The sequence below is a fragment of the Solenopsis invicta genome, chromosome 5, assembly GCF_016802725.1.
Source record: "Solenopsis invicta isolate M01_SB chromosome 5, UNIL_Sinv_3.0, whole genome shotgun sequence".
Taxonomy (NCBI): domain Eukaryota; kingdom Metazoa; phylum Arthropoda; class Insecta; order Hymenoptera; family Formicidae; genus Solenopsis; species Solenopsis invicta.
The window spans coordinates 17,151,775-17,171,623 of record NC_052668.1 but is presented as its reverse complement, the minus strand read 5'-3'; the positions used below and the strand labels follow the sequence as shown (position 1 = coordinate 17,171,623).

General features: G+C 36.0%; 1 protein-coding gene across 6 annotated transcripts in view; it reads left to right on the top strand.

Annotated features, from left to right (window-relative positions):
- Positions 1–19,849, top strand: part of LOC105205800 (apoptosis-resistant E3 ubiquitin protein ligase 1) — an 89,981-nt gene that overhangs the window by 56,409 nt on the left and 13,723 nt on the right. The window contains exon 1 of one of the 6 annotated variants that reach the window (XM_039449600.1): positions 8,353–9,191. The exons of 4 other annotated variants lie outside the window; for them this stretch is intronic. Coding sequence is in view for 1 of the 2 variants with exons in the window: in XM_026131796.2 (XP_025987581.1) it covers positions 9,167–9,191 (25 nt within the window). In the remaining variant the exon portion in view is untranslated. Of the gene's footprint in view, positions 1–8,352; positions 9,192–19,849 lie in introns of those variants that run through there. One more of the 6 variants, XM_026131796.2, reaches the window with a different exon arrangement.

Here is a 19,849-nt window from a genome sequence, read left to right as displayed (position 1 = left end):
AATTTCTGTGCACATAATGTCCTAAAATAGCACGTATTTCAAGATTGTATCGACAATTGCGCAAAAATCTGCTTGCAACTCGCGCACGTACAATGTTAGTCGAGCATCTTTACGATTCTTACGATCCAAGAATTTATCATGCACACAGAAAAATGTCAATTCTACTGCTAAAAAAGTAATTACTCAATTTGCTTTTTTTTTCTTTTTAATGTGACGGTTATCTTTACAAAAAATTTTAATATTATCAAAAAATATATTTTTTATAATATTAAAATGTATTTAAAAAAAGAATTTGTACTCACTCTTATGGTTCTGATTTACATTTTATACAGTAACTTTGTTAATAATCAATATTTTAAATTAAAAACTTATCATTTACATTCGTCAATATGTTATTCAATCGATTCTATAGACTCAAAGTTATTAAGAAGCAACAATCTCAAGATATAATAGTATTGCTTTCACAATTTCTTTTGATGATACTTTTAGTAATTGGACTTATAACGAGATGATTAATGAGAATTGTGCTAGTACTTTATTCATATTATTTTCCTATTATTGCGAGCTGCTGATGCAAATTACATTAACTCCTCTCACAGAGTGCATAAGACGATAACGGACATTTATTATTTTGACGTAAAGATTTATTGTTCGGCACAAAGCCAATTTCTCCGTGGGCATTATTCCGGATACTATCGATTACTTCTGCCTTGCCAAATTTGATCTGCCTTTGTGATGAGCTGCAGCTGCTCCTTTCAAGCAGACTCAGCGTGTAACATAGATATCAACCTAGAAAGATTCCGACAGAATTTCATTTAAATCCACATATTCTCCAACAAAGTATTAAATTTTCAGTCACACTCGTCGTAAAATTCAGAAGTCACCGCTTTCAATTTTACTTATATTTGTATCAATACAAAAATAATTCAGAAGTAAAACCTCCGTCAAATTTATCTCGATGAATGTTACAATAGCATCGACAGTAGTGGAACATCGCGATGTCGCATTACGTCGTCGTGGAGAGATTAATTATCGGGATCCTGAAATTTTAGGATCACCGAGACGAAATATCGACTCTCGCTGAACTTACTCGTGGAAAAAGAGCGAAATCCGTTATCACCGCGACAAGCCCCCCGTTCGATACCGCAAAAGTTATATTCGCGTCCTTCCTTCGGAGGATTCCTCGTGGCGAAAGATTCTATATCTGATTGTTGCCGAAGTTTGCGAGTGGCTGTTACAAGGAGGAAGCGCATCCGCGCTCCATTAATCTCGCGGAGCGGGATGCTGCGTCTTGCCAACCCCGAGATTAATCGCCATGCATCAGCAACGATATATACGGATCATCGTTGTGGCGCTCGTTTTTCCGCGCGTCTTCCACGCTCCACCTCGGAGCCCGGAAGGAGGCCGTTGATAAAGCGATAAATCAGTCGCATTGCGCCGATCTTTTATCGTCTCGGTAGCCGGGTACATCGCGGCGCTCGCACATGCTGTCGCGGTTCACGGACTTTGTATGTGTATCTCGTTATCGGCGGTTTACAGAAGGGATGCGACCCAGTCGCTCAAACACGACATGTTTAATGTTGTTTGAGCTTGGATCGGAAACCCGTACGCGCGATTTCTTTCGATGCACATTGACTGCAAACTTATTGCACGTGCAGAACAATATCATTGTTACAAATAAGAAAAACGGTTACTCAATTTTAGTTTTTTAACAGTTATCTTTACGAAGAATATTTATTTAATAATAGTCCTAAAATATCCTCATTATTTACAGCTAATACTTATTTAAAATTTTTCTGTATGTGTACACAAAAAATATTGGGTGTAGAAATTAATTCGGTATTTTTACGGTTAAATTAACTACAAATCCCTTTTACATTTAATTGAATTCTAATAATCCTAGCAATTTGATGCTTCAATGAAGAGTTAAAACAAAAATTCGATTTGCTTATTTTTCTGATATTTCCTAATAAAATTTTATAATACTTTTCAAAAGAATATAAAATTTTTTTAATACATGATAATGAGTTTTTCTAAAATTCTTTATGAATATATTTTAAGACATAAAGAAAAATTCTTTGTTAAAGGTAATCGTTATTTACTAAAAGAAAAAAAGTAAATTGTGTAATTTCTTTTTTCGTAGCAGTAAAAAAAACACTTAAAAAAAGAGTTTAGTAATAATAATCTAGCTTTGGTGAAATAAATTAAATTAAATGTTTGATTAATATAATCAAATATTTAGTAATATTTAATAATTTATGTTAATCCAATATAATAATAGTAATCTGTTATTAAATGGTTATTAAATATTACTGAACATTTGGCTAACTGAATATTTAATTGACACTATTTCACCAGCTTAGCAACTATTATCTATGTTTAATATTTGACTAGACTCTTTTTTCCAGTGTAGAATTGATATTTTCTGTATGCAGTCGGAAATCCTTGATTCTTTATCTTTCAGTTATCGCGCAGTCGAACAAAATCTCATAACAAACACAACATATGAAAAAGATGTGAAATATATCCGATCTTTTTGCGCAAGAAATAGTAACGCGAGCTATTTCTAGTGCGGGAAGAAACAATATCGTAACGTATCGGCACGCCCATATCTCATTGATGATTTAGCACGGGTTGTTATTACTATCGGCAAGAGCACACTACACTGTTAACATCCCATCCATTAACCGATAAATGGCATTTACCTAATGGCACGGTTTTCCTGATAGCTGATAATGAATGTTGCTTTAAATATAATCGACAGGAACTGTCGTCGCAAAGACGAAAAAAAGAAAAAAAAGAGGAAAACTCGAAACTAGCGGTGTCAAGTTAGCACCCTACTTTATAAAAAACAAAAATGCTTAATACAATTGTACTTTGTTTGTACCCGTTTGTACAATTTTTGTTTTTGTTTGTACCTCAAGGGTTGCGAAAATACAGCGTTTTTTTAGTTCCCCCCCCCCTCCCTCTTCCACCGAGAACTCAGTCATTTTATAAGATATCAAAAAACGATCAACGGCATTCGAAAGAGAATCGTTTGTATCCGTTTGTACCAATTTACTTGTCGTTTGTATCTCAAGGGGTGCGAAGATACAGCGTTTATTAGTTTTACGTTTTTCAATTTTTTTTTATGTCCGAATTTCTAGAGGTACAAACGAAAATAAGGTAGTACTAACGGGTACAAACGACGCTCTTTCGGATACCGTTGGCCGTTTTTCGATATCTTTTAAAATGGCCAAGTTTCCGGAGGAAGATTGTACGTAAAAACTGAAAAGCGTTGTATCTCCGCACCCCTTGAGGTACAAACGAAAATAAAAGAGGTACAAACAGGTACAAACGATGTTCTTTCGAATGGCATAAACAAAATTAAAAAATCTGTTAGTTGGGCGCTGGTTATTTTTTCATCCCCTAATATTTCTTTACCCCTTGAGGTACGAATGAAAAGAAAAGTGGTACAAACGAATGCAAACGAAGTACAATCGATCTGTATTAAGTATTTTTATTTTTTATAAAGTTGGGCGCTAACTTCACACCGGTCTCGAAACTCCAATCTTATTTAATGTACATACCGAATATGACACGCAAATTGATGTCGACTATAGTCTTGAAATTAAACGAAAGGTTTGTTCTTTTGTATTAAACTTCTTTCATAGTTTATCTTTTCTCCTTTTCTTTTTCTGAAGAAAGACAAGGAAAAGATAAACTGTGCAAGAAGTTCAGCTAGAAAGAACAAATCTCAAGATTCTTAACTTACAGTTGGACATAGACACGTGAAAGGGATAGTATAAAGTAGATAGTAAAATAGTAGAACAAAGCTCAATTAGACGTAGTCGTTTGTTAATCCTTTCTCCGTAATCTAACAAGCATTTCTCAAGTATTATTATTAATGTGGTGCTTTGTCGTGTTCCCGAGATGGCAAAATAAATACGCTTTAAATGCGTGCTTTCGGCGCTCCTGACCGCAACCGCCAACCAATTTGCGGCGAAAGAAATCTAGAGCACCGAAAGTTCTATGGTCTGGTCAGTGAGTGCGGAATGGAGCGAGGGAGCCTTGAAAATGAATAATGAATGTATACGCGGCATTCGGATCCATCGATCCGCGCGGGAGTGGATGTCGTCGGACATGCACTACCATTCATTTCGATTGCTTTCAACAATCGATTTGACCACGCAAAAGTATGTTTACAGATTCCTTACGCGCGCTTGTTGAAGCGAATAGCTCCAACGAGTTTGGTTTGCCGCTTTACTCGACAGGAAAATATCGGTCAAATTATTATAGACTGAATTGCAAGAAAATTTAAAGTTGAGGAAAATGAAAATGAAAATGAAAACTTTAATTGCCGAGATGTTTTAATTATTATGTTACAGTCGAGACAAAAGATTAAATTATTTTAGTCTATTGGGTAAAGGTATTATTAAATCGAAGGTCAGCTTTTCACTATTTGCTTTTCGCAATTAATTAGCACTTCAGTGAAACTAATTAGAGCAACGAGATGGTAGCTTATGCATTTGCTGTAAAAAAAGATCAAACATTACTCTGTAGTATTATATTTGCAATACAGAACAGTTAGCATTGTTGTCGACGATCATAAATTTACATTGCATCACATTCGAGAAATTCACACCGATTTTAAGGTCCTCGATACTTTTACACTAGTTTCGTCGCTACTTAACAAGGGACAGGTTGCAATTATCGGAAAAAAAATGCAGAGTTGAACTCCAATTTCTATTTCCACGAAATGGTCAAAAACCAATATTGCAATATGTTCGAGCGATGTTCCGACATACAGCTAGATGCTTCTACGCTGAAGTGCGACATCGGAATTGAACGTTTTTATCCTCGACAAAATTACGGTTTCTGGAGTTTTCCGTACGCGAAATGTTAGTGAAGTTTCTGCGGCTCATCAAAGGATAGGCAATTTAGTATAATCGACTTTCAAAAGGTTTTCATATTAAAATGGAAATTGTCGAAAAATTGAAATCTTTAAGATGATTTTGAAGTAGTAAAGACAATGTTGCAGTGACAATGTCTGACATTATAAATTATTTTTATTAACAATTATGATAATTTAATGATCTGCTTAAAACCTTACATACATAAATTTCACATAAAAATGTGTCAAAACATTAACATGCATTACCATTACATACATAAATCTTATAAATACATCATATCATTTTTTAGCATTATGCACTAGCTTGAATAATATTAATTTTCGCAATAAATTATTTTCAGTTTTTTAAAGTGCTGATAGCATCGTTATTAAATTGACGATCAATTTAATTTGTGATAATTGTTTCTAGCTCCAATTTATGATTGCGTTTCAAGTCTAACGGTATTCGAGTTTATAAGAACTAACATTTTATTTAAGATTTATATATAAAATAATATTAGGTATCAAGATTCAGGCTCGATCGTAGGTGACAATTTTATTCGTATATTACACTTAAACGATCTAGTTCAAATTATTATATATTTTTTTAATTGCATTAGACATTTTACTTTTCTTCAGAGGTGTTTAAATATCTTATAGTGATAACAGTTTTCAATTCATTCTATAGATAATAAGATTTTTTATTAAGAAAATTTAAATAACTTTAATATTCTTTTAACGCCTGTATACATTTGGACCAAAATTATTTTGATTTGATCAAATTATTTGTCCCTTAAAATCGTCTAAAGCGCAACAAAAAAAAGTGTCAGATCAATACTCAGCTTCTAAAATATTTGACTCTATTGATCATATCGTATAAGGTCTGCTGTACCAATGCGGTTTATCTTTGTAAGCGTGAAAGCCAGCGTTGAAAATTTTACGCCACAAAACAAGATAGGATTTCTTCTGGGAATATAAGATGCTTTTATCTTCTTGAATTTTATTTAGTGATACTTCAATCATCTGTATTTCTAGCGGGGAAACCTTTATTATTTATGTGCACAGCATACGTAAAGCGGGTCATATTATCTCAAATACCTTGTTTTCCGTACAATAGTTGCAACTTGGCAGCCGAGATTTAGCGAGAAAACTCGTGTCGTTCTACTTAGCGAGTCTTTTTTGCTTTCCATAAGAAGCAAAATGCATCTCCGCGTACCTGGCATTAAAGTTCTCTTCCGCGAAGCGTCGTGCGCGCGATGCAAAAGAAACCGACGTCGCCGCTCCAAAGTCAAATATCGAGGAAGTTAATAGCGCAGCTTTTAACTAATTAACGCTAAGTCGCCGAGGCTAAACTTTTTGCTTTGCTTTTGTCCTTTTGATGCAGCGAAACTAATTTCGCGTGGAAAACTCGTCGCCCGGCAAAAGTGGACGGAACAATTTTTAATACCGTAAACTCTTTTCTGCAATTGCCAGAAGTAACTTGTAATTTCGAAATTTTATTTCGTTTCCATCAATAACAGACGTTGCTTTAAAGAGAGGTTTAAGAAAAGATCGACGTCTCTATCGAATCTACTTTATTGTGTAAGTTTGTTCGCAAAATGGATTCATCCTCCTTCACATTTTTCGCCGGAAAATGTTACTGAAATATCCTACCGGAGAATGGAACTCGTATGACGTACGTTTCGCTTGGCAATGCTCCCTGACAATTGTTCGATTTTCGCGAATGTCGATTTCAATCCAGTCACGTGCCTGACAGTGCTCTCGCATCACCGGCGCATCCTCATTGAACTACGGTGCTTTTCAGGACACATTTGACATGACTGTCGCGTCGGTTTATATCGTCGGTTCAGCAAAATTTGTTATTCATTACAGCAAAATGTCCGAAGAAATGAGAGAATCTACGATGGTAAGAAATCATAACTTTGTTGAACCTCGTTTCAAGAACAGTTTAAAACCATTAAAGAAATATTTAGATCAATTTCAGTATTTTCTTATATAATGTACATAAAAAAATGAATGACTAAACTTTTTCAGCATAACTCATTTTATATCAAAGCTGTATATTGTACATACATATTTCATATAAAGAGAACATTCAAACGCGTTGGAAAAGTTTGGTCGGCTACCTTGTGCAGAGAAAAATGTTTCTTTTAGATTTAACAAATTTTTGAAAATCCAAAAAATGCATTGGAATAGTCCAAACTAATATTTGAACTAAAAAATGCAATTGCTTGAGGAATTTTTTTAAATAACATATATTTTTACTTTAAAAAAATATATATTTTTTTAAATCATTTAATTTTTTCTTTACTTAAACAATTTTATTATTCTGATGGAGAGTATTGTGTTATTTTATTTAAATTATATTTTTGTTACATTTAAAAATTTCATTTTAACTCTTAAATAAATTGATTAAAAGTATTACGTAGAATCATAGGTGTACAGAGAAAACTATTTCTTTGAACTTAATATTGTATCAAAATAAATTTATTTGGAATGGTCCAAACAAACCAATGTTTAAATCTATAATTGTAATTAATGATAATGATATTTTCATCAAATAATAGATACTGTTTGAATGAAACAACATTTTTATTTAAACAAATAATGTTTTATATAAACTTATGCTGTTTCAATAAAACAACTTTCAATCAAATAAATGAGTAATAATAATAGTAATTCCAACGAAATCTTTTTCAATGTGTTTACTGAAGCTTGTGCAATCTTATATCTTTCCTGTACTGAATCTTGCTTACGAATTGTAGTAGGAATGTTAATAATTTGTAGGCTGCATGAGTGGAAATCTCACGGGGCAATCACGGGAAGATAATTTAATGTAATCAAAAAAACTATTGTTTCATAGAAAAATAGTGTTTGAAATAATCGTGTTTTTTTTGTCAAACAACATGGTTTAATGCTTCACAAACCTGAAAACTTTGTTCCGACAAAATAACGTTTTATTTAAAGTTAAATGTTGTTTCTGTGAAACAATAAATGTAAGCCAAACAAATAGAAATGCTAAATGTAAAGAAACGTTTTTTTCTCTGTGTGCGAAATACTTTTTTTTAAAGCATGATATTTGCTGTTATGTACGGAGCAATCTCATATACTCTGCGAAAACTATGTGTCCACGGACTGCGCCCGAGAATTACTTTTCACCGGTCCAAAGTCCCGACGCGCTGTTTTTTTTAGTCGATCATCGATTTTCCGGACACCAAAGCGCGTGACAGTCGAAGCACGTACGCACGCATCACGTGCGGTGTTACTATCGGGAACACGGTGCAGCAGCGTGGCGCGAAGGGGAGCCGGGGGAGGAGCGACGGGGCGCGAGGGTGGCGTGGTCGAGCGTGGCCGTGGTTCGACGACGCCTCGAAGACGGGAGAGTCGTTCGAAAGATGACAAGAGTAGGTCGACGGCGTGGTGTCTCTCGCCTGGAGGGTAGCAGAAGGGTGGCGTGGCCCTCTCGCGCTCGCCCGTGGTGGGGTTGGCGTGGCGCGGAGGGTTGGCTCCGGCCTCGTAATCGCATCGCATGCAGTGGCCTGGCGTGAGTTCGCGCGAGCACGTCGTATTGGTAGTCGCTACACCCGGTTTGGAGGGACGTTTGTGTTTGAATCTTGCACCGCGAGGTCTGCAGCGCGTTCCGTGGATCATCTCGCCATCGTTGTCGTCTCTCTCTTTCTCTCTCTCTCTCTCTCTCTCCTCTTTTTCTCACGTTCCCTTTCGTCCGCCCTCACGCACGCGGGACATTATGCTCGCGGTCGACAAGCGCGTCCGCGTTACTCCCGATAGAAACGGCGTCCTTATCAACGGTGAGGCTGCGAACGAGTCCCGATCAGCTGACCGCGCGGAGAGCCTTTGACACCCTGGTGGTCAGCTCGATCTTTAGCGCGACTTTATTGTCATTAGTGGTGGAATATAGTCGATCGTAGGAACAACTCGCGTCTTCGAAAGGTGTAACGGAAGCATTCTTATCCCTACTTCTCACCTTCCCACTCTCAAAGTCTCACATCTTGTCCCGACCTAAATCTCTGTAGATCACTTCGTTCACACAAGGATCTCACCCTGCTCTGCGAGAACTATTCTCGCAAGTGGAGTGTCGATCGCGATCTCGAAAGTGTGAACTTACTCGGTATAAAGAATCTCTCCCTCTTCTTTGTCCCTCTTTGTTCCCTCTCGTCTTTGTATTCGTCTACTCGGAAACGAATCGTCCTCCTCTTCTTTTCATTTGGCGCCGTCGGAGATCTTGATAGCGCTTGGAATCGAATTCGAGAGTTTCTCCGAGAGGGGAGAGAGATGGAAGCCGCCGTCGGTTTGAACCGTAAGTTTCACCACTGCGCCCGCTGCATCCGTCCGTATCAAGCACAAGCGCGCACTTCTTCACGGCACACGGCATACATTTCCGCACTGGTGACACCGAGCCGCTAAACTTGCACCCCGCTGTCACAAACATCACCGAAATTTAATCTGGGAGAAGATTCCGTCTCTTTATTCCGCGTCGCTTTCCACCCCTTTGCACAAAGTCACATTAACATATCACACACGGAAAGAACAATTTTACTATAGTATCTAAAAATGTTGCTACAATAGATACAGATCAGAAAATAAATTTATGTCGGACTAGCAAAATAAGTATGTAAGACGTTCAAGCGTGATGAGCAGTGCTGCAAAAGTTTTGACGTTCTAGCAATTCGGTTTGAGAGTCCAACGTAATTATATTGATGGCCTAACGAAATTATTTTCAGATTTGTATCCAACTAAATTTTTAGATACTTTTGCAAAACCGTCCTTTTCGTAAACAGATCAGGATGGATGGATTTATGTCAGGTATTTTTGCTCCGTTCATATTTACTCAGGACGACAATTTCATGATTGTTTCCACTACCTCGAGAGAATAAAGATAAAACCGAGCAAATCGAATATCTTTACTCTTCGATGTAACGGCGTTTATTTTTCCAACATTTTCTTAAATTCTTTTTCTAGCGATAGAGCACTTTACGATTCAAAGGAACACTTAATTTGCGACTCATCTTCGATGATAGAAGAAACACATATAAAATTCCATTGAAAGAAAACGCCTAATGCTTTCATTGTATTTGATGTGTGGGCCGTACTTAAGTTACGATGAAAGTTTTCGAATTACGAAATAATGTAATCAGCGGTTTTACTTGAAGAGAAAGTTGAAGTTACCATAAATTTAAATTTTTATGTTGAATTTTACTCGAAATGACACCGACAGTGGTGGATCTATACACGGCTGAAGCCGAAACTTTATTAAGGGGGGGAGGAAAGGAAGATCGTTCGCGGGTGTCGAACGCGACTTGACGTCATTGTTGTTGTCAATTTCTATCGAAGTCTATATTATTTCAGCCCGTAATATACCGAAGGAAAAAGACGTCAACTCCGCGTGCTTCGTTGCCGTTGTGAGAAAACTTTGTGGTCGTTGCGGTTTTATTAGATTCCGAACGACGCTGCATCCGCAACGGAATGACGCGGAGATGGTTCGCCATTCGTGCGGTTAACCCTTGATTATCTTGGCACGACGTACTGAAAACTCCCCACTACCGGGATTTCGTTATTTTGCTACAACTTTTTATCCCTTGCACATATATATGCATCCATCAAATATGTATATGCAACAATTTTTCAATACCAGTTTTTAATGTACGCGCGCGCGCGAGAATGCGATTCATTGTCAGTAGAAGATGTGGTACACTAAAAAAAAAAGTTTTATATTACACTGAAAAGAGAGTTTAGTAACAGCTTACCAAATGTTGAGTGAAATAACGCCAATTAAATATTTAATTAATATAACCAAAAATAATTTTACTTTCTATTAGTTGTGAAATATTTAGGTTACTTATAAAAATGTAATGAATTGCATAATGAGAAAAACAAAGAGAAACAAAATTGGTAATGTGGCCTGCTACAAAAATAGATTTAAAAAATTGGTTTGATTTAAAAAACGCAGCGTTTTTATAAAATTATATATTTATTCAAAATAAAGAGAAAATGTTGCAGAATATATGCAAATGTACGTACGTTCTTCCGCATATAAATCGCAATACTGAAAATTTATAATAGATGTAAAAAAAATGTAAACTAAATATTTAATAGAATTACAATCAATTTATGGAATAACTATGAAAACTTTGAAAAAAAAGCCATGTTGTGCCTATCGAAGCGCATTTAACGGGCTACATTATAATTGTTATAAAATTATATTTTCTTTCGTATTTGTGGAAAATCAGTCCTAGAATAAATCTTATAAAATCTCAACTTACTTTTATATTTTTATAAAAATTAAGAATATCTGATACTATCCTTTAGAAAAGAATTTCCCCTCTTGAGTTAAGAAAATCTTGATACTTATTTTAGTAGGTACTATTATAAAAGTAAAAGGAAAATTCTTCAGTTGAGAATACAATTTTTTTTTAATGAAGAAAACTATAATTAACTTATCGAATAATCACTTCGAATAACTACTTTGACCCGTTAAGACGTCAGCACTCTACATTAGCAAAAACAATATGTATAATTAAATGCTACAGTGTACTTTGAACAAGTTTCGAAATGCTCAAAAGTGCTTTATAACAAGCATTCGTTATTGTGTATTGGCTTATTAGCGTCACTGCACAATGCAATTTGTTGCAATTTGCTATTAGCATATGATTCTACAAATGATCACGTTGAATTCGTCATCTAATGACGTAGATATTACGACCATTATACATACAAAGGCCATATCGTTTTCTCTATTCTTAAAATTGGCATTGCAGTGACGTGGTTGTGAATAATTTCAACTCCGGATAATTCTATTAAAACAATGCCTAGTGGACTTAACGTGACATGCGTACCTACATGTAGGATTGTACGGATGCTTGTAACGATAATTAACGCGAAATCTGGCGTGTCCTCGTAGTCGCTATTATTAACTTAGAATGCAATTAGTTACAATATAATTTACTGTTATTTTCGAGGTCGAACGCAGAATTAATGCTAAAATCCCGGGACTGGTGTCACCGTGTCCGTTACAATAGCGGCCGCGCCGAATGGGATCACGTTCCCCGTCATCTTCCTCATTGTCGGGTGCCGTGAATTTATGCGAGAGCATTCTCATTGTGATGCATGCGCTTACATTATACTCGAGTAACGAGCCGAAGAAAGCTTTCGCAGGCAACGAGTTTTGCGATGTAGATTAACGCTTCGCAAACGAACGAGAATCGATCCTCCGAAACTCGGCATTGCGGCGAAAAACATATAATCTGTTGCCCGTGCCTCGCCTCGCGTTTGTTATCTTGCCAGTGTAGTTTCTCCGTCTGACGTACCATATTCGAGAATAGACGGTGAATAGGAAACTGTTACTAGTTGAAGCGTTCGCGGCAACGTTTTCCTTCCATCGTCTCGCCTTCAAGCGCATAAGCGCCAAACGTTTCACTTGGCCTGGAAAACTTTCTTCTTGTCAGTGATTACCTTCAACCGCGCGATGAAGATAACGCCCGGACTAGCCAGTTAATCACAACGCAAGCTCGAATTAAGGGATATAAGGGATATTACGTCTCATTGCCGCACGCGAGATCGATTTTTCGAGTGTTACACGCGATGTTACATACGAGTATATAGATAGAGGGAAAAGTATCGATCGCCGCGGATGACCTCAACCTTCAAACTTGCCACGCCGGAAAGTTTTTTCTTTAGGCTGCATAAAGAATTTCTGACACTGTATCAGCCCACGATCTTAATCGCCAAAAGGGTACGACGCAAAAGCATTAAAGCGAGAAATTATCAACGCCATATAAACACAAGTAAGTTCACCGAGGAAGAACTGTGATAGTTCAACAAATACGATGTGGTAAACAAGTTGCTGTAAATGAATAATTAGTTTCAGTGACTTTTATGACTTTGTTACAGTGTAAAACATTTTGTAAAAACCGGTTAACCTGAATATTAATTTAATATAATAAAATGTGTTTATTTGTTATGTAAATATTTTTAGTTAAAAATTAGTATTTAACTTTTTTGTTAAATAACACTATGAGCAAATAAACAAATAATATAAAAATAATGTAGTTTTTAAACATAAATTCCAAGATAAATATATATCATATGTACGTGTCACGTTATAAATGTTAATTTTACTAAAGGAATATGCTTCCACAGTTTATTTCGAAATTCGAATGGATTCAAATTCATTTGGGATTTGCAATTACATTAAATTTACAGAAATTTTCTAAGCAGATAACTATTTTCTCATCAGACGCATCTTTATATTTCTGAGTTCGAAAACATTCTGCTATATAAATTGACGTATTATTGTTATATTTATCTTCTAATACGAATTATTTATCATTTGACATTTCATAATCGCTCATCGCTAGGAACTTTCGAGCTAAATTAAAACGTTTTTCATACTCGACTGCAGGTAACTTGCCACGCGAAACTCTCGTAAACACGAAGATTATTTTCACGAATGCAATCGCGAACGGCACGTAGAAGTTGCTGGCGGCTGTAAGTCGAATTTTCCGGGAACACCTCGGCGAAATGGTGCGGAAACGCGAGTGCAGGATATGGATTCGAGCGGCTAGAAGCCATTTTGCCGAGCCTGATTACACAGTACAGAGAATTGCAAATTAAATCCTATCCGAGAGTTCGCGTGATTTAACACCACGTCCTTCCTACCGCTGCCAACTATCATCTAAATGCATGAGTCTGTTAATTGCCCCGGCACGATAGTTATCTAGGAAATCGTTATCGGCGCAAAATCGCACCGATGACGATGAAATTTGTGACGATTTGACACAGTAATATTCCACGGCGACCATCAAGATAGATTCAGGCTCTAAGGCAGTACTATGCCGCGCCGGAAAAATTGTCGTCTCGAGAAATAAGAGGACTTTGCAAACTTTCTTAATGAATATATTCACGTATTTTTTAATAAATAAGAACGTATTCCTCTTTTTTAGAATATCTTTTGAAACTAAAAATCGGTGTCTAGTAAGATCGGGGCTAAACTTACAACGTTAATGAGGTCGAATAAGTGAGAAAAGTTCATATAAATTTGTGTCCGAAAATGCTTTATTGAAAAGTTACAAACGTTTTCAAAGGTTTTTCAATTTTTTTAATAATTATAATGGATTTTCGAGGAATATTTGAAAGAGTTCTGCGATTGAAAAAATCTTCTTACTGCTCATTTTAGAATAAAGTAATAAGAGAGAAATTCTAATTTCCTCTAAAATAAGAATTTTTAAATATAAGAGGAAAAATTGAGAATGCAATTTTTTCAGTGTCACCTCTTGAAATGCATTTGTTCTGTGTTATATATTATAAAAAATTACGCAAAAAAATTTAATGTAACGTAAAGCAAATTTTGAGCGAGTACATTAAACAAATTTAATGTTGTTAAAGCTGCACTGAATTTCATGCGCACGCTCTTCAGTAATATATACATTAAATCTAATGTACTTGTGTAATTTAAAAATACTTTGAATTTTATGACATTTTTAACAGTGTATAACAAGCTTTGTTATTTGCATGTCAATAAAGTTATTAAAGTTAAAGTTAAAGATGTTGCGATCGCATTATGACATTGTTCTTCGTGACACACCTTGATCTACTTGTAAGAAAAGGACATACAGCAATAAGTAAACGATTATCAACCGAACCCCATGTGGAAATACGAGTATGTTTGTCCTCTAAATCCTCCGAGCTCCGCGTTTTCCGTACCACTTGGGTATTCTAAACGGGATTAATGCGAACAAACCAGGAGATAAAACTGGTACTACGGATTATTGCAAAGTCCCACGCATAAAAATTAGCTTATGCAGCCCGCCGGTGCACGTTTATCCGTTACAATCCAGCTTTTCGCTTAAAGTAAATACGAACAGGACCGAATTATCAAAGTATAACGAAACGGAAAATTATTTCGTTGAATGAAATTAATTGACGCGCGTTGCTCTCGGAATCAGATCTCTGCGTATCTTTTTAAGGTTTACCGAATATATTTTGTTCGACCAACGTATCACATTTTACGTCGACTTCGCAAAAAAAAAAAAAAAAATTAGCTGTATCATAAAATTCGTCGACTGTGTTACTTATCATCTTCGTGCAAAATATGTTGGTACATTACCGTTTTTCTACTCCCCGAGGCACAATGGTTCTCTCTACCGACACATAATTCACCGTCGTAAAAAGGACGTTGTTTCTCGCTCTGTAGACCAATGTCCACCGCGAGTATACGTGAGCTCGATTACACTCCGGGGAATAAAACGCAACTAATTGAATGCGGTCGTGTAGGGAAACTCTGCATTGTGCTCCGCATAATTGCATAACTCGGGAGTATCGTCTATGACAGAGTTTCCAATTAGTTGAAACCGATGTTATATTATCCTTACCTACGCGACTGAACTGCTATCGTTATCCGGAGTGTCGCCTTCACGAGCCGTCTCGCTCTAAAAAGTTATCGACGCAATCACGAACTGACGAGCAGAAACTACTTACAATTAGTCTTGAAAGTTGAAGTCTCTCTCGGAAGCTGCCTCCATGAAATGACGCGAAACGCGAGTTTGGGAAGATCGTAAGAGACCGCATCTCTCTAAACTTGATCACACCTAACCTAAGCAATCTGTGTCGTTATCTGTATAAAATTATCTAGATGATTTATCTAAATGAAGAAGTGATTTTATTTTATCTTCATCTAGATTATTAGAATATATTTTATCTCCATCTCTTATAAAAGAAATTTTATCTTTTTTAATTTATCTAAGCTAACGTGAACCAAATATCGTCCTCTTATCCTCAATCTGTAAGTTACCATTTAGCCTAACAAGAGAATTTTTTGAAGAGGCAACAAATAATAGATAATAGGATCGGGGAGAATCGTGCAGTGTTGACCAAAGCTAGTTTTTACTTTCATCATTAAATACTTTCATCATATAATTTAAAATACTTCCATGTGCCTATCGTTCAGTACTGATCAAATTTTTTTTTCCTCAATGTAATTGAGGTTTTTAATCCGTTAACAATTAAAATTAAATTAAAAAAGATTTATTTACAACAAATACAAAGTTCTAACATCAACAGCTTTCATAGCCGAACATCAGAAAAAAGAAACTGATTAAACAGAAAAAGTTGAATGCAGAGAAAAGCTGAGAAAGACTTAAAGATAGCTACGAAAGATCAAGAGAAGCGGATGAAAGAGAAGATGAAAGAAATTATTAAAGTTAGGGGGGGGGGAAGATAAATAAGAAAAAAGATTCAACGAAGAAGGGACTAGACTTTGATGAAAAAGTCACTGAATGCATCAGTTGCAAAGAGTCATTCGACGAAGATTGCAGTGCATCATCAAACGTGCAGATTGAACACACGTCGAATGCACACATAAAGAAAATATTCAATATTCAATACATGCGATATTCGTAAACGTACATTTTGAACATAAACGTTCTGTTCTATAATATAATATTTAAATGTCATTTTGTAATATATTATTAATTACTTGAACCTAAAAATCTATATCGAATTAACAGCTGACCGGTACTGGACGACAATTTTGCATCAACTACAAATTCTAATTTTTTCCCTTTTGCTAATTGTTAATTCTTATATATTCAATTTTAGGTAAAATAATTTTCGTCCTTTAAAATTAAATCATATTTATCTTAGCTAAACTACGTTAACATGCAATTTATCCTTATCTAGATAATTTGGAGTTATCTCAGCGCAACACATTACACGTAAGGTAGCGCAGCATCCGCGTAAAAAAAAAAAACGAAGATAGATCTTTTGTATTTTGCAGCGACGTCTGTTGCAGCGACGTCTGAGAAATGAACGCAATGAATCCAGTCGGCGCGATTTGCGGGCTCGCGAGTACCGCGGGAAGAGTAATGACGTCACTCGGGAAAGCAGAAATGCGTTTTTCCCCGTTATCGCGCCAACGATATTGTTTATAAGCGCTGTCAGGTACCGATGGGACTCGCGCTAACGCGCGGTGCGCGAAATAAAGCGCGTATTTTTTTTTTTTTTTTTGGTTAATTTTTTCTCGTTTGCGACGATGGGGTGAATGTAAATATTAATGCAACTCGTGGAAAAACATGTACCGCTCGCATAAAGAGATACATATATATATATATATATATATATATATATATATATTCAGCTGTACACTTGGCACTTTTTTAATTTCATTTAGGGGTTGACAGAACGTTTATTGCTTTATTAAGAGGTAGATTTACGTGCATTGTGCTCGACGACGTGACGACACGAAGAGGAAAAAAATATTGAACATCAATCAAATGAAATTAATTTATTTGACGGCGCAAGCGAGAATATATTGACTTGGTAATATCGCGGCAGTATTATTAATTTTGAGTGGAACATGTTGTGGGAAACGTATCATTGAAGAGAGAGAGAAAGAAAGAGCAAAATGTCTGCGCGTGGCCCCGACGACGGTATCGCGCGGCGTAAATTTTGCCGAGAGAATGAAATTTTATAATTGGCGGATCGCAATCGCGCTTGATGGGCAAAAACAAGCGCGGAAAATGAGCGATCGATCTGCCCTATCTTCGCGTACCAGCACGAGCCTCTCATGCATAACCATGAGCTATATGTGACATACATATTGCCCCGGTTTTCCTCGCCCTTTCGCCACACCACGAGCTTTGGAAGGATCGTTAGCGCAAAGTACCGTCGGAAGGATATCCCGTTCGAAAAGGTCAAGAGTCTTTGTTGGGATTACCGCGCGACCTCTCTCCCTTTGTCCTAGCCCGGAAGTTATTTTCGCCGGCGGCGTAATATTACGCGCGACGGAAAAACGTGAGCTCTCCTCGTGAGAGATGCATCGACCTGTCGACGAGCGAGCCAGCATCTCGCGAGATACGCGAGACTCTCGCGCGAACCGCGAGTAAAATGCCGTTGAGTTATCGTGACATAACTTTTTTTCACTTTACCGTAATCTGAGACGCTGAAACTTTCGTAAGCGTTTCACATGTGATCGAAGTCTTACAACATTTACGGATTACCTTTTTGAGAGTACCCTATCTGCTGAAGCAGATTACAGATTAGCGTAATTTATAGAAGCCAATGTTTATCGTGAAGAGATTAATGCTCGAAGCACAACGTATTCCCCTTAAAAGGTTTGATTTTATAATCGAGACTACACACATGAAAATATAAATATTTTGCGGAGATTTTTTATTATATTTTATTGCAAAATTTGTTTTTAATTTTATTATATGTGATAGCTTAGGACAGCTTGACAAGCCTTGTCAAATATTAATTAATTATATTATTAAATAATATAACTAATTATATTATTAATAATAAATATTAAATAATGATGAAACTTTTTGAAATATACAAAAGATATTTTATAAATTGATTAGTAAAAATTATCATGCAGCATTGCAAAATAAGATTTGTGAGAAAATTCTCTCCATGTAGTGCTAAGAGAAACAATTACTCAATTTACTCTTTAAAGAATATCATCTTGATAATTATCTTAAAATATATTCATCATTAATTTTAAAAAAACTTATATCAAAAAAAGAATTTGTGCATACTCTTTCGAGGAATGTTATAAAATTGTATTGAAGAAAATTCTGAATAATAGACAGATTCTTGATTGAAATATTAAATTACTAGAATTCAGAAATAATATAATTTGAATAAATATGATGTTTATAATAAATAATAGATTTGCGGATGTACAAATTTGTGAAATATTTGAATAAGCAATATGTTCATAATTCAAATAATTTACAGTATATATTTTTCTGTGTGTTTATTTCATTATTTGTTTCAAGTGAATATGATGAACGTATTTTTAAAACTTTTATCAAGAAAATATTGTTTTATAAAAATAACTATTATATAAAAAAGAAACATTAAAAATTGAGTAATCACTTTTTAAATACGAGAATGGTATTTTTCTGTACGTGTCAGATCGTTTCACAGTCTATTACCGTTACGAGAGAAATATTTATCGTCGATAACTTTTACTAGGTGAAATTTTATCGTATTGAGAAAATAAAGCGTTTCAGAAAATCTTTGTTTTACGAGTGTCGATATCCACGATATCGTTACGACTGTTAAGAGTTTAATACGCCATTCGACAATTCAGTCGTTACAGTCCCTTTACACACTGAACTTTAAATGTTTCAAGGATCAGAGTGTTATTGCTAGCGGGGTATTGACGTTCGAGCTTTATAGCGCTTTAAACTTTCTACAAATCGTACGTATGTAATTGGATCTAGACATTTACATTCGCATAACACAACGTACATTACTTGCGTCTCGTGGGGAATTCTAATTGTGCGAATGTATGCATCGTACTGTTTTTTTTTCTTTTTCAGATTGCGTTCGCTTAATTCTCGCAACTTCTCCCCCTCACAGTACCCTAGATTAATCCGGCGCCTATTAATATTACCTAGTGCTATCAGAACAATTCTGATATACCGCGTTTATTAAGCACGTGCAAGATACTATATTACCGGTTGTATTGTACGATATTACGAATATCGGAAATCGATGAGACCGCATTACAATTTTTCATACGGGATGTATATACCACTCGCATTACCATAAGACATCTATCATCTCGTTCAGTCATCTATCATCGGGGGATCATTACGTTAAATATGTAGTAAACGCAGCTTATGAAAGGATGTTAAACATTTCGATGGCGAAAATTGAATTCAGCCCCGAAGAGCTGATCGCACCTCGGAAAAATGTGCATCCCAGTCTCGATATTTTTATCTATTCGTACAGAGTTTTCTCGCGGAAAACTTTGCCCTCCCGCGACTACATAACATTAAGCGATCAATTTTGCGCAGAAAACGAGGAAGTGCGCGGAAAATGTGGATACGATAACCCCGCTATGACCTCGAGTGGACTCTTGACCCCCTTTCGAAAACACTTAATTTATAGTAATGTATGGTCACCGTGATTGAACGAGGATCGCGTCCCCATTCCGTCGCGATGCCG